The 13,919-nt window shown below is 36.3% G+C and overlaps 1 protein-coding gene across 10 annotated transcripts in view; it reads left to right on the forward strand.

Moving 5' to 3' along the window:
• Positions 1 to 13,919, forward strand: part of CACNA1D (calcium voltage-gated channel subunit alpha1 D) — a 233,244-nt gene that overhangs the window by 213,318 nt on the left and 6,007 nt on the right. For all 10 annotated transcript variants that reach the window (XM_032984250.2, XM_032984245.2, XM_032984247.2 and 7 more), the window contains 5 exons: positions 6,059 to 6,175; positions 7,681 to 8,048; positions 8,358 to 8,384; positions 9,144 to 9,290; positions 11,513 to 11,676. In XM_032984250.2, the coding sequence (XP_032840141.2) occupies positions 6,059 to 6,175; positions 7,681 to 8,048; positions 8,358 to 8,384; positions 9,144 to 9,290; positions 11,513 to 11,676 (823 nt within the window). The remainder of the gene's footprint in view (positions 1 to 6,058; positions 6,176 to 7,680; positions 8,049 to 8,357; positions 8,385 to 9,143; positions 9,291 to 11,512; positions 11,677 to 13,919) is intronic.

Below are 13,919 nucleotides of genomic sequence, written 5' to 3' on the forward strand. Positions count from 1 at the left end.
AGTTAAAGCATATTTTCTTTCACATCACAAGTACACAAAAGCACTGATTTATTGAGGTGAACTTATTTTTGGGAACATATTTCAGATTAAATTAATGATGTTTTTTCTCCCTGCAAATTTTATAAGTAATATCAACCCTGCAGTAAATAGTAAAATAAAAAAGAAAAAAACTCTCTAGTAGGCATCAGCTGAGGGGTTAATACATTGCTCAAGTTCAATTTAATTGTGCTCCCATGTTCATGTTGTGCTCACAGAAGGGCTTAGCTAGAAGGGAGCCTGGTTTGACTGAAAGCACAGAGCTTTTGTGTAGTTGTAGAGCAGTGCCCTCAGCTTCGGTGTTAGAAGACGGGCTCTGTGAAGATGAGTAACACTGGGGAATCGAGACTTGACTACTATGTCTCTTATGTTCACTGCTATAGCGTAGGTCTATTCAGCTATTTTTCTGCATGCTTATTTTCCTAGTTTAATAGTTCTTGCATGGTATTCTGTTCATACTAACCTCAGTTTATGTTAAAGTGTCAGTGTAGCTTGGAGACTTTTTGCTCTTTTTGGTTTTCTTTGCTGTAAAATAAGCAGCTAGTAAAAACATGTTCATTATCTACAAAAGTAAGGGTTTATATGAACATTTTTAGGGTCATAGGCTTTCAATATTCTGAAGCTCTGAAGACCTAAACGTTTAGAATTTATGTTTATGCTTTATATCTGATCTAGTGAGTTTATATAGCAATATACATAAATTACATAATTCTTCTAAAATCTGTGAAGCAAAACTTACAAATGTCTCTTCCATTTCCTGGTATCACTATAAGTTGCCTCAAAAGATGGAGCATTGTGTATTTTATGTGACTATAAACTAAGCTTAAACAGCATCTATATGTAGGTTACACCATACCTCAGATGGATGTAGGGTGAATTTAGATATAGGGATAAATACCTTTTTGTAGTTCCAGTATTTATAAGCATTTAAATATTTTTCTAAAGGTCATGACTCTTGAGTCTTGCATTATACACAGATTTCTTAATGTAAAACATATATCTAAAATGGTGTTACTGTTTTATGCATACTACAGACATGGAAAACTGATTTAAAATCTATTCGGCATTTGTAAAATAAAAGTAGTCTTTTAAAAATGTTTAACTGTTAATGTTTTAATGTGTAACTTAACCTTTAAATGTTTTGGCATGGGGTGCTTTTCTAGGACCTTTAAGCTTACCTCTTTCTAAATGACCAATTCAGAAATACTGTTATTAGTCATATGACATTTTTTCTCACTGAGGGACTCCTACAGTTCTATTATTTCAGCATTTGAAGGAACACTTCTGTGATCTTAATGCTGGGTCAGAGACAAGGGGTATCATTAATTGTCTCCTGAGATGCTATTTAGGACCCAGCACTGCTGTCTTAGTGTCTCATGCCATCTTGAAAACATTGCAGGTGCTATTATGCCTCATAAAGCACAGCTGCACAGAATTATCATGTTAATTTGAAGTCATCTCGTGCATTTACGGGGAAAGTCTATTTAAAGACATGCTTGTGTTTATTATGTAATTATGTTGTTCAGCGCACTGTGTGTCACTGGTTTGCTAACTAACCATTGGACTGATGTGTCTCATCTTATGCCCACAAGGAAAAAATTAAGCAAAACAAATTTTGGAGAAAAAGTGTCTGAATAAGAAATAACTTATTTTTACAAACTTCTAGTGCAATCTCTAGAAAAGAATTAGAGGCAAACAAACACAGTAGCATTAATCTCTTTTCTTCCTCTACTTCAAAGAAACAACAACGAAATAGAAAAACCTGAGCAGAAGCAACAGATGTCCTCTTGCACAATAGCATGAATAATTCAGTGATGCAGTTTTGATCAGTTATCCCTATAGAACTGGTGCCTAAACATCTCTTGCATGTTTTATCTGTTCCGTTACAGACTGTTTCATCTTTCAATGTCTTTGATGAAAACAAAATTTCCTAAAAGGTATAGTGTAAATGCACATAACAATTAACACCCATGTGAGAGAAAAACTGTATTTCTTTTCAAGTTGCAGATACATTAGGCAAAAAAAAAAATTGTATAACAAATAATAATACTCTGTTGGAATGTTAGCGATGAGCAGAATTGAACAATTTTGTGTTCTGCAATATTCTGGGATTACTAAAAAAATTTTGTTAGAAATGTGAACCACCTGACTGGTTTAACAGTCTTGTGAACCAGATGGGTTTCCAGTCTGGTGAGCTGAAATGGATATTAGGTGTATATATGATGGCAGAACTGGCCTCCTGCTTCTTGAAATGATGTGAATTGTATTTTGGTCCTCAGAAAGTAGGAAATAAATATTATTCACATAGGGAAAATCTTTAAAGGTGGTCTTTACTGCTGAAGTGGCATAAAATAATCTTGAAACTTCCTTTAAGGAAAGGCGAGAATTCTCTTCAGACATGAAAAGATCTGGAGGAATTAGGAATCTGTCATAAAAAAATAAGGATATAAGGGAGATTAGAGAGAGCGTGACCCTTCCAGCAATTTTTACCAACTGAATGAAATGATATGAAATTTAATATATCAGTCTTTAATGTTTCTGGGTTGTTCCATTTGGGGAAGGTAAAGAGGTTTTCGCTCTGTTTTCCTTTCCTCTGCAGCTCTGATAAGCCATGCTCAAAGACTGTGAGGAAGTAATTTCTGTGTAACACTCAAATTTGACTTTTTTTTTTTTTTTTTTAATCATTATAACATGATGCTTCAGGAAAGTGGCTAGTCTTGGATCATTATATGTAATAACAACAAAAGGTTTTACAAAGTTCTACTTAGGGAAATTATTGCCCCTTGAGAATTTAAGCAGTCATAGTAAAAAAGAAATGAGCACACTTCGGGCAAATGTAGACACATCACTATCCAGGCTCTCTTTTTCAAAAGTCTCAAATTCTTAGTGTTTTGGTTTTTTGTTGTTTTTTTTTTTTGTTTTTTTTTTCCAAGAGAAGAATTTATCTCAAATTTAAATGTAGCAGTTTTTAGGACTGCACAAATGAGGGACAACGCATTGCTCTGCTGTGTGTTACAATGTCTCTAAAGTTCTTGCTGGGTAAACCAAAATGGGCAACTTTGTATAGGGAAATGCATATCAGAAAGACCCTTCTTCTCTCTAAACTAGTGGCGAGATGTGGGGAAGGTTGGTTTGGCTTTTGTGTGTGTTCTTTTGTTTAAGAGATCTTTGATTTGGTTCTGAAGTGCTTGAAGGAAAAGTCAAACGTTTTATCAGTCCATGCTACTTCTACGATCTTCTTAGAAGACATTAGTAGATGTGGTTCAGAGAGGGGAGTTTCCTACTGACAGATAAGTACCAATTCCTGCATTTTTACATCAGCTCACTTCAGTGGCAGTTGACTGATCTAATGAAGAATGGTTCTCTTATTGGTAAAAGCTCAGTATGAAAATTTGTCTCACTATGTGGTGCTCTCCTGGCATAAAAATTGTGCTTAAATTACTTAAAATACTTTTAGATTACACCAGGTACAATGAGGCAGTACATAGGATTAGTCATTTTAAGGGTAGAATTCAAAAAATTATCTTAAGTAGTTCTGTTAGAGCAAATAAACTGAGGAATATTTTGATTCTGCAAGCCGATGTTGTTTTTGAACCTGTGGCTTCAGTACTGGCTGCGAGTGATTAAAGCTGATCAGTTTAGCTTAATTAACATATACTTCTATATATGACAATCCAGGTTTTAGTCTTCTGCTGTTGACTGTGTCACTGCAAGAGGTCTGTTACATGAAAATGAGTATTACTGAAGAGAGATGAGATGATAAAAGCTGCCTGCTTTCCCTTGAGTAAAGGAGTAATTCACCACGAAGTAAACCAGAAGGCAGTTGGAAATGTAATCAGAATTAAATTGATGTTGAATCGGTTGCTGCCAAACACATGGATTTTCTCAGCTTTTAGGCATATATTTGTGGGACTTTGTCACAATTTGGCAGGCAGAAATATAAGCTGGTAGTTTTTGCCAGGGTTAAAATTGATAATTCTGTTTTCTGAGAGTGTTGTGCTCACAGAAGGGCTTAGCTAGAAGGGAGCCTGGTTTGACTGAAAGCACAGAGCTTTTGTGTAGTTGTAGAGCAGTGCCCTCAGCTTCGGTGTTAGAAGACGGGCTCTGTGAAGATGAGTAACACTGGGGAATCGAGACTTGACTACTATGTCTCTTATGTTCACTGCTATAGCGTAGGTCTATTCAGCTATTTTTCTGCATGCTTATTTTCCTAGTTTAATAGTTCTTGCATGGTATTCTGTTCATACTAACCTCAGTTTATGTTAAAGTGTCAGTATGTCTTTGAGGTTTTTTGTTTTTCTTTGCTATAAAATAAGGTAGTGAGTGTGAAATGCAAGTGACTATTCTTGCTATTGATTTTTGAATAACCAAAATATAATAGTAATCTTCTGCTAAATAAATAGAAGCCTTTGGTTGTCTACTTTGAAATCTGTACCTGAAAGTGTTAATTTTACTCCCCTTTAGCACCTTAAAAAATTATGACATTAGCAACCTTGCCAAGGTCTTGACTATGCAATTAGCATAAGTAGTGGGAGAAAGCATAATATATTCAGGAAAAGTATATTGTACATTAACTCACTAGTAAATAATTTGTAGAGCCTTGTTCAATTACAGTATAACTCTCAAAGTTCATCCCTGAAGAAGAAAATATAATTGCCAAATATACGTAGCTAGTATGATTAGTCAAGGGCTGTTTTCAGGAAGTTAAATGTTTGTATGAGTGAAACCTGAAGAAGACCCTACAGTAAATCTGCACTGTTAGATACAAAGCTTTTTGGTTCATCCGTTTCCAGGTTCTGATTGCCCACACTGCATAAATGCCATTTTGCTCCCCAGCAAACCAGCTATTTCCATTTTGAGCCGAAACCTGACTGCGATGTTGTGGTGTGCTCCAGGGAATGGCTGTGACAGCAGCGGCAATGGGCCCAAGCTGCGTTTGGTGCCCTCCAAGATCCTTCAGCTCTGTCTGGAGCTCTGAAACACGTAACACTCCCTACACACCTTCATGCTGCCCCAGGGCAAGTAATATGTGATGTCAGTGTCATGCCATAGGTGTACAGCTCTGATGGGCTGGGAGAGCCCTCACATCTGCATCCAAAAAAATGGAGAAAAATAATAAATCAGGCTTTTAGATCATAATCAAGAATTGAGCCAAGTGCTGTGCATGATTTTTAGTCCTGTAAGTGTAGTGTTAGTAAAGGGCTAAACAAACAAATCTTCGATTTCTTCCAAACTTGAGGAGATTAAAATAAAAAGTTGGTAAGAATAAGATTGTGGGTTTTGCTTCAGACTATGACAGCCAGAGTTAAAACAGGAAAAATATCTCCTTTTTCAAGTAAGGCAGGCCTATACAAAAGCACTGAATTCTTGGCTCTGAGTATCATGTCTGTCCTTGGCAGCTTCAGCATTAGCCCTTTTCTGAAAAGTTGCTTGCGGTAGCAGGCTTGAGAGGAATGTGAACTGATACATGCTGAGGTCCATGCTACTGTCACTACATGGTTTCTGTCCTAAACTAAAGCTTTAAATCAAATAACTGCATATCACAGTGCAGTGCAGATGAGCTGGAATTATTTCACTGCTTTCTTTTCCATCTGACCTCTGCTAAAACTGCTGTTGCTGTAGAAAAGATTTCCTTGTGTTTCCTCTGTGGACACAGGCTGCAAATATGTTGTTAACATTAAATATACATCTCATCGAAATATATTTTATTATAGTTCTTGCTGATTACTTACACTTTATTATAGGATGAATTTTATTTTGGTAGGGTTCCATAAACATCTGTGGTCTTTTAATCAGGATCTACACTTGTGATAATAAAGACATGGTCACCTCAACAGGGTTGTACTGGAATACCAGCCTTTTATTAATACTAGTAAAGAGACATATAGTAGGATGCATCCTCTGTGGATGTTAGGGTACAAAAACTTGTTAACTGCCCTTTAAAATAAATTTACATGCCTGTAATTAAAGAATGAGAAAGAATTTGCATTCCTAATGTATTATGATATTGTCATTGATTTAGGCAGGACTAAGGACACTTCACGATATTGGCCCTGAAATACGCCGAGCTATATCCTGTGACTTGCAAGATGATGAACCAGAGGAAAACAATCCAGAGGAGGAGGAAGATGTTTATAAAGTAATGTCAGAACACAGCTATGTGAATTGTTTTATCATGTAATATGAGATTATCCCTGAATATGCAAGAACAATAATAATTTTAAACCCCCTCAAATCAGCATAATATAGATGTTTTATAACTAAGTATATGTTATATATATATATCTATAAAAATGGTATTACCAGGACGCTTGCATCTCATCATAAGTTTAGGAAGCAGTTCCTGCGGGTTTATTCTCTTACCCCTAATTTTTTAGCATTAATTCTTATGTTATTCTTATTTTTTTCTTAAGCAGATCCTAAGAAAAGGCATGAACCTTGCCATCTCAAATTTTGTGGCAGGGTTTAAACTGGAAGTGTCTTAACTTCTGCAGTGGTAGATAGGAATAAGAGAATTAAATTCTATGCAGCCAAACCACAGCAGACACAGATCTGTGTATATTAAAACAAATGCCTGGAATGACACAGAAGTCAACTAAATATAAATGCCATTTCTAATTTCCTGTGAGGGGTGTCAGTAAGAATCAATCAGAAAAAAAGATTAGTTTTCCTCTTTTATGCTATAGATATTCAGTCTAATGGGGAACATATAAAGTTGGTGTTATAATCATGAGTGATTTGCAAACCATTCGTCAACCAGCAAGAAAACCTAATTTTTCACAAGCATTTCAGAAGCAGCAGATGTAAAAGCATGCTTCTGTGGTAATTATGTCAGAAGCCCCAGAGCTTGCTAGTGTCCTTTGCGCAAAAGGAGGATGTGGCACTGGAGACAGTAGATGCATTTCTCTGCCAACCATCATTACCTCCTGTCTTCCCTAGATTGAGCTTCAAGACAGACTGCTGTCATCCAAGACCCACCCCTGGCTAGACAGGGAGGCTGCATAACCTGGGTCAGATGTAAAAGAGAGCTGCATGTCATAGTCATAACTTAGCACTTCATTCTCTCTTTCACCATCCATTACACTCTCAGGGCTGAAAAGGAGTTACTGCTCTTTCTTGTACCTCTGCAAGAAGAAGGAATGGAAGCACTAAAGCCTAATGTTACCTACCTGAGATATGCTTGCAAGCTGTTGCATGGCACTCCATCCTGTCTGAGTGACGCCTGTTGCAAACCCATGCTCTGGATAAGAGGAGAGAATTCCACCAAAGTGTTCTCAGATATTAGGCAGGCACATCCCTTTCTGAAGAAGTCGGTGCATGTTCATGTATGGGAATCTAGGTTTCTCCTGTGTAATGAAATGTGGAGAAAGCTGGATGTCACACTCAGTTGTACGGAAAAAGAATAATGATCACAGCATAATATTGATTTGACTCTGAAATACAAATGTTGTCATTATCACAATCACATCTCTATCACTTCAGGATTTCCCATCTGAAGCATCATAAAATCAGAAAGAAAAATCACAGATTATTTGAATTGCTGCTTTTGTATGCATGTAGGAGAGAAAAGTAAGTTATCGCTGTCAAAAATATGTTCTGTTAAGGTATCTGATGTAATTTTTTCTTTCTCTTCCCCTAAAACAGAGGAATGGTGCCCTCTTTGGCAACCACATAAACCATATTAGCAGTGACAGACGAGATTCATTTCAACAGATCAACACCACACACCGTCCCTTACATGTTCAGCGGCCTTCAATTCCATCTGCAAGTGATACTGAGAAAAATATATATCCTCAGGCAGGAAATTCTATATACCACAACCATCATAATCACAACTCAGTGGGAAAGCAAGTTCCAAACTCAACAAATGCCAATCTCAACAATGCCAATGTGTCCAAAGTTGCTCATGGAAAACACGCAAATTTTGGAAATCATGAGCATAGATCTGAGAACAGCTACCATTCATACTCCAGAACTGATCATGAGAAGCATAGAAGGCCAAGCAGTAGGAGGTAAACTTACAAATATGTATTTTCTTTTTAAAAAAATGTATATATTATAAATAAGCCATGAGAAAACTTATGCTACATGAAATGAATTTGTGTATTTAGCTTAAATTCTGTTGCTTACTGATGTATGAAATGTATTTAAAATATAGCTCTGACATATGGGAAATGTATATAACTTTAATAAGGTTTGAAAGTAGTAGTTTTCTTTAAGGTGAAATTATTAGTTACAGTACAGACACTGTAATCACCAGTTAATTTCTCTACCTGATTTTAAAATACCTTTCTCCTTATTTTCATGGCTTTCCTGGATAGAACCCGCTACTATGAAGCATATATTAGGTGAGTTGATATTGTTCTGACATAGTTGAAGAGGACAAAGTAGGTTTTCTTTCCCTTCTCTTTTCCCTTCTCCTTTCCTTTTCTCTTCAGTACAATTTTCAAAATTAACTGTATGACAATGCATATACTGAATAATTAAAGTGATGATTTCTGAGTCAAATTTTCCACTGCCTCTTCTAAAGAGATAAACTTCCGATAAAGTTCAAAATTATTCAAGCCCTTTTAAAAGTCCAGGCAGGTTTGTGCAGTTTTCAGCAGGCAGAAGATCTCACCTCTTGGTAGCTCTTGTTCAAAATTGACTTGCAAAGATTGGAAAAAACAATGGCTTTAGCTCTGATAAGTATTCACGTGTACAGTTCCGATTATAGGGGACCCAAAATCTTTCCTGGTCGTAGCCATTTGTCAAAGTTCAGACATTTGAGAGAGTCTGACTTTCTTCAAGGAACTCTGAATTTATAGTTTGTAAAATGTCTTAAACGTATTTGACTTCACTGAGCATCCCCATATTAGTCATTTTCCTATTTGTACCATAAGGAAATAAAGGGAGGTCATCTTTAAGAAACAGGTAAAATAGTCACATTCTGAAATACAGTTCTACACAATTTAGTATAACACCACCTTCTGACAAGAGAGTTGTTAATGCTTGTCTTTTTTTTTTTTTTTTTCTTGGAAGCACGTTAAAATGACTGTGTATAAAATACACAGTATATAATTTATAGAAATACAATATTTAAAAATAAACGTATTTGCTCTGTGCAGATCTGACTCTGGTGATGGATGTCGACCTACTATTTGCCGTGAAGAACGTGAAGTTCAAGACTATTGCAATGATCATTATTTGGGAGAGCAGGAATATTTTAGTGGAGAAGAATATTATGAGGAAGACAGTATGTTGTCAGGAAGCAGGTAAGGACATTTGTTAAACTGAGAAAAATATTTCAGTAAATTAGGTACATATCTGTAAAGGCTTCACTAAGCATACTTATACTGAAAATTCTCTAATGGAGTTAATACTCAACAGCTGCTGGCAAGTGAAATGGTGAATAGCAATGTACCGAGGATCTTTTCTATTTGGCATGATGTGCTGACTCCAGGAAAACTTCTGTGCCAAATTCAAAGGAAAGCACAAATTTCCTTTGAACTGAGTATAAAGTAGATAGCGTGCAACCAAAGAAGCATTTAATTTATAAAAAAAAAAAATCATGTGCTATGGAAGATGGATCAAACTCAGATAGAGGAACTTTTAGAAATGGTTTTCATCTTTTAATTTAACTTAAAAAGAAAGGTGGAACTGGTGAACTATGGACTAAGATCATAGGGTAGTGCTAGCAGGACCAGTAAGGAATTGGATTACTTCCTTTTGAAAATTCTCATTATACCTCTTTATTAATAATCCTTCTCTTGGCACCATTTTTTGTCTTCTTAGTACAAACACTTAACAATGTCATAGTTGTCCTGGTCTTTCTGTGGTTGGAACAGATGTTTTTTAAGTTTTATTCATAAGTTTTATGAAAATGCCATCAACTGAATTTTAGTCAACAACTAGCATTTCTTACAAATTTGTATTATTGCATAATGTCCAAATTTGTATTAATCTGAGGCTCCTTACTGTAACTTCAGAGTTCTAGTTTTGTAACCCGTTTCCTCTCAGTTTTCAAACTCTTTTTTGTTTTCTCTAGCCAAAACTTGTATCTTAGTTAATCATAATATTTCTGTCCAGTAGGGTTTTTCCAAGGCCAACTAGTGCTTTTAGCAACTCTTGCCTGATCCTGTATGTTTAACTCCTGTGATCTTTGCTTTCAATATTTTAATTTCAGACTTAAGAAGAAAAGACTTGGATTTAATTTTGGTAAATTTAAGCTTTTCTCTGCAACTTTATTTCACCCAGTTTCTTCAGAAATGGACTGGGGTGGATCTTTCTAACTTTAGAACAGTGGCTCCCAAGTTAGTTCGACTTTGAGCATTACCATATGAGCTTGATTTGATCACTGTGTTGTTGGCTTCAGCAACCAGGCAGGTTCTCACTTTGCATTGGGACCACTCCTGTGTGTAAATAATAGGTTCCATTTGTTCAGGAAATGTTTGGGTGCTACTTTGGGAGAAAGTCCTGATATTTCTGATTTAGTCTGTAAAATGCGAGAATGTTCCAATGTTTTCTGAGTATCAACCTGCCATGGAACAGAACCTATATTTGATAATACTGAGAGGCTTCCTATTAAAAAAAAAAAAAAATAAATGCACCTTTTTCCCAAATACCTTGTGATTTTTTAAATTCCATAATATTCACCTTCTCATTATGACACAGAAAGACATACGTATTTACAAGATCTTGAGCAGATTGTGTTCATCTTCCTTACAATAGCTATGTTTTCCTTCTGATAAATAAATTCTATAACTTCTAAAAAATATCCTCCACTTCTGTAAAATTTTTTTTATTTTGAAGTTTAGCCCAGAAGTAAAGGAATTTATTGTCATTGTATCTTAGATCCATAAGTGCCAGACATACTTAATTCTCTTTCTCCTCTACCATCTGTCTTTGTCTTCTGAATTCTATCAAGATTGGCACTCTAATCTGCATCTTGTTTGTTTGTGTAAAAGCTAAGATTTGCATGAAAGCTAAATTTTACAGAATTCTCAGGTCGCTAATTATTTGATGTTATAGTTACAGTCAAATAAGACCCTTCTGAGATTTGATTTCAACAAGTATCCAGAACGTAAAAGGCTTAATTCCTTTCTCTGAGTTTCTGTGCTCCACGCGTTACCCAGGGTTCAAAAGACATCATGGCAGTAGAACAGACAATTTTTTTTTTTAAGCAATGGACAACTGAGGTCCTACGTTTTAGCCTATACTGGTAAGAGTAAGTTTATTGAAAATATAACTTATTAAAAATTTCATCTGAGAGCTTACTATGTAACTATACTAGTACAGAAGTGTATGCTCAATATCTCAAAATTAGTTTGTGTACAGAAACTGGATTTTAAGATTGAGTAGTGTAATTATAAAACATAATGTTTGGTTATTTTGCTGGAGAAAGAGTAGATTTGAAAATCTTTTAGAAGAAATCTAATAGATCAATTTACAGAAGCTGACCGAAATTAACATTTTCTTTACTGTATTTTAAATGCAGGCATATATATGATTACCACTGTAGATATCACTGTCATGACTCAGACTTTGAGAGACCAAAAGGTTACCATCATCCACATGGTTTTTTTGAGGAAGATGATCCACAGGTCTGTTATGATACAAAAAGATCCCCTAGAAGACGGCTGCTACCTCCAACACCAACACGTGAGTACATTAAGAACAAATTGTTTGCAAATCTAGAATTATTTAAATGCATTCAGACATTCCAGTTTCAAAAGGCTTATTTTTAACTTGGGTTTCAAACGTGACACCTCTTGTTTACTGTTGCTAGTGGATTATCGTGTATGGCAGAAATACATCTATCCATCCTGAGAGATTGCTCAGAGAATCTATGGATCCTAGTTTACAAGTTAGTCTTTCTAATATCCCTTGCTTCACTTATCTGATAATAAAAAAATACCAAATTAAATTGCTAGTTTTGACTTGATTTGATAAATGAAGAAAGAGCAAGGCAGAATGCAGCAGCAGTGTGCTTTGAAACGCTGACCAGAGGGTTTCAGTCCATGTGCCCGTTACCCCCACAGATGTGCCATCTTGCCAAGAGACGGTGCCAGTGACTCACCGCCGGGCACCTCCCTGGCTCTTAATATGCCGGCTGCTGAATGACATTGCAATCAGTGCCATTCGCAGCTTTGCCTCATACTGTTTTAGTAAACACTACAGACTGAAGAAGGATAGTTTTCATGGAAAAAAGAACCAAGAGTGAGCTTAATGGTGCTTTGCTTTTGGGTTTTATTCGCTTACATTTGAAGTACCTTTAGCTTTTTAATGTGAGCTGCTCAAGTACCAGTGGGGAAAAAAAAAAAAGTGTTATCCTGATCTAAGCATCTTATTTCAGGTTCACATTGGTACTTTATTCTGCCATCTCAGGAGCTTAATATTCTGTGTTTCTTTGGAGGGAGAAAAAGTTTCAATTTATAGATTGAATCAGGGGTGTCAACTGATTTGTTTACCTGTTTCTTTAATTTTCATTTATTCTTCTCCTTAGATCTTTCCTTTGGTTTCTCCTTATCTCAAGCACAATATTGTTTTATCTGCATTTCTTAAAGTTCTCATGCTTCTTATCTTGTCATTTTGTTTTTGTATGTTCCAGGCCATACTGCAGAGATTAGCAGTGCTAATCCTCTGGTGAAACTAGGCACAGACTCAAAACTCTTCGATTTTGATCTTTGACCTCTGGTTCTTCACCGAGAGGAAGCACTTGGAGTTGTGAAGTGCAAATTAAGCCTCTTTCTAAGGCTCTTCCTTGTTGGTGCACAAGAAACATGTGGCTCCGTGCAACCCCATAGTGTCCCTGAGAGTACTGTTACTCTTACACAGTGTGGTCAGCACAGCCAGGCCTGTCGCATATGTCTTTGGATGATGCCATCTAACCAGTGCCATCCAGACAGGACAATACAGATCATTTCTAGAAGAGTTTCCATGTCTGCTCTACAGTGGATTGGCTTTCTAGCAAAGCCAGAGTTGTCTTTCATTCTGATGGTGCTAGCAGCCAGCATCACAGTCCATTTATCTGTGGAAGTTTGACTGTAAGGATCCCATGGGTAGGAAAATGGGTTTCAGTCTTCCTGTCTCAGACACCCTAAAGAAAGTGCAGGTACAGATTTAAAAAATTGAAGTGTTTCACAGTGGGATCATTATACAACATTGGAGGTACAGTCTCAGACTGTTTAAAGCTGCAGAAAGCTGTAGTGAAGGGCAGCAGCAAAATATATAATAAAGGAAACATTCTTCAACAATACCATCAGTGCTGAATCCTCACTTTTGGCACTCAGCTCCTTATGACAAGACTAGTAATGCTGTCTGCTGTTTGACTTTCTGACGTTAAGGGGCACAGATGGAAAAAGCAGAAAGAATGAGTCTTGCACTACAGAGGGTAAATAACTCAGATGAATGATAGTGAAATGTACAGAAAGCTGCTAGCTGTCTTCTGGCAGCAGAAGGAAAAAACATCAGACAAAGGGGAGACTGTGAAAGGAGACCCCTGTACATCTTTCTAGAAGCTTTTCTGATAGGAGAGGAATTTTAAGCCAAAGAAATAGATGGATGCTTGTATATCCATTCCATACATTGCAGAACAACCTTCTTATAAAAATCCTCTGGGGTCCTCCCATGGAAGTGTTGCAAGGGGAGGGTTGAGAGTGTTGAAGGGGACTGCAGCCTTTGAGATTTATTTAACTTTTCTGATAATATTTTGATTAAGCAGACATTTCTTTAGAGGAATCTTACACTTTTTATCTCAGGTACAAGAGACTATATAAATGTATTAGATAAGAGGGCATTTGATATTCTGGGATAAGAGGACCTAGTTCTGATCTAAGTTTCGCAAGGGTAATGTTGGAAGTCCTTTGATTTACACTAGTATAATGTCACAAGAACACAGTCAG

Source organism: Tyto alba, unplaced genomic scaffold (genome assembly GCF_018691265.1).
Source record: "Tyto alba isolate M040663 unplaced genomic scaffold, T.alba_DEE_v4.0 Super-Scaffold_3, whole genome shotgun sequence".
NCBI classification, from domain to species: domain Eukaryota; kingdom Metazoa; phylum Chordata; class Aves; order Strigiformes; family Tytonidae; genus Tyto; species Tyto alba.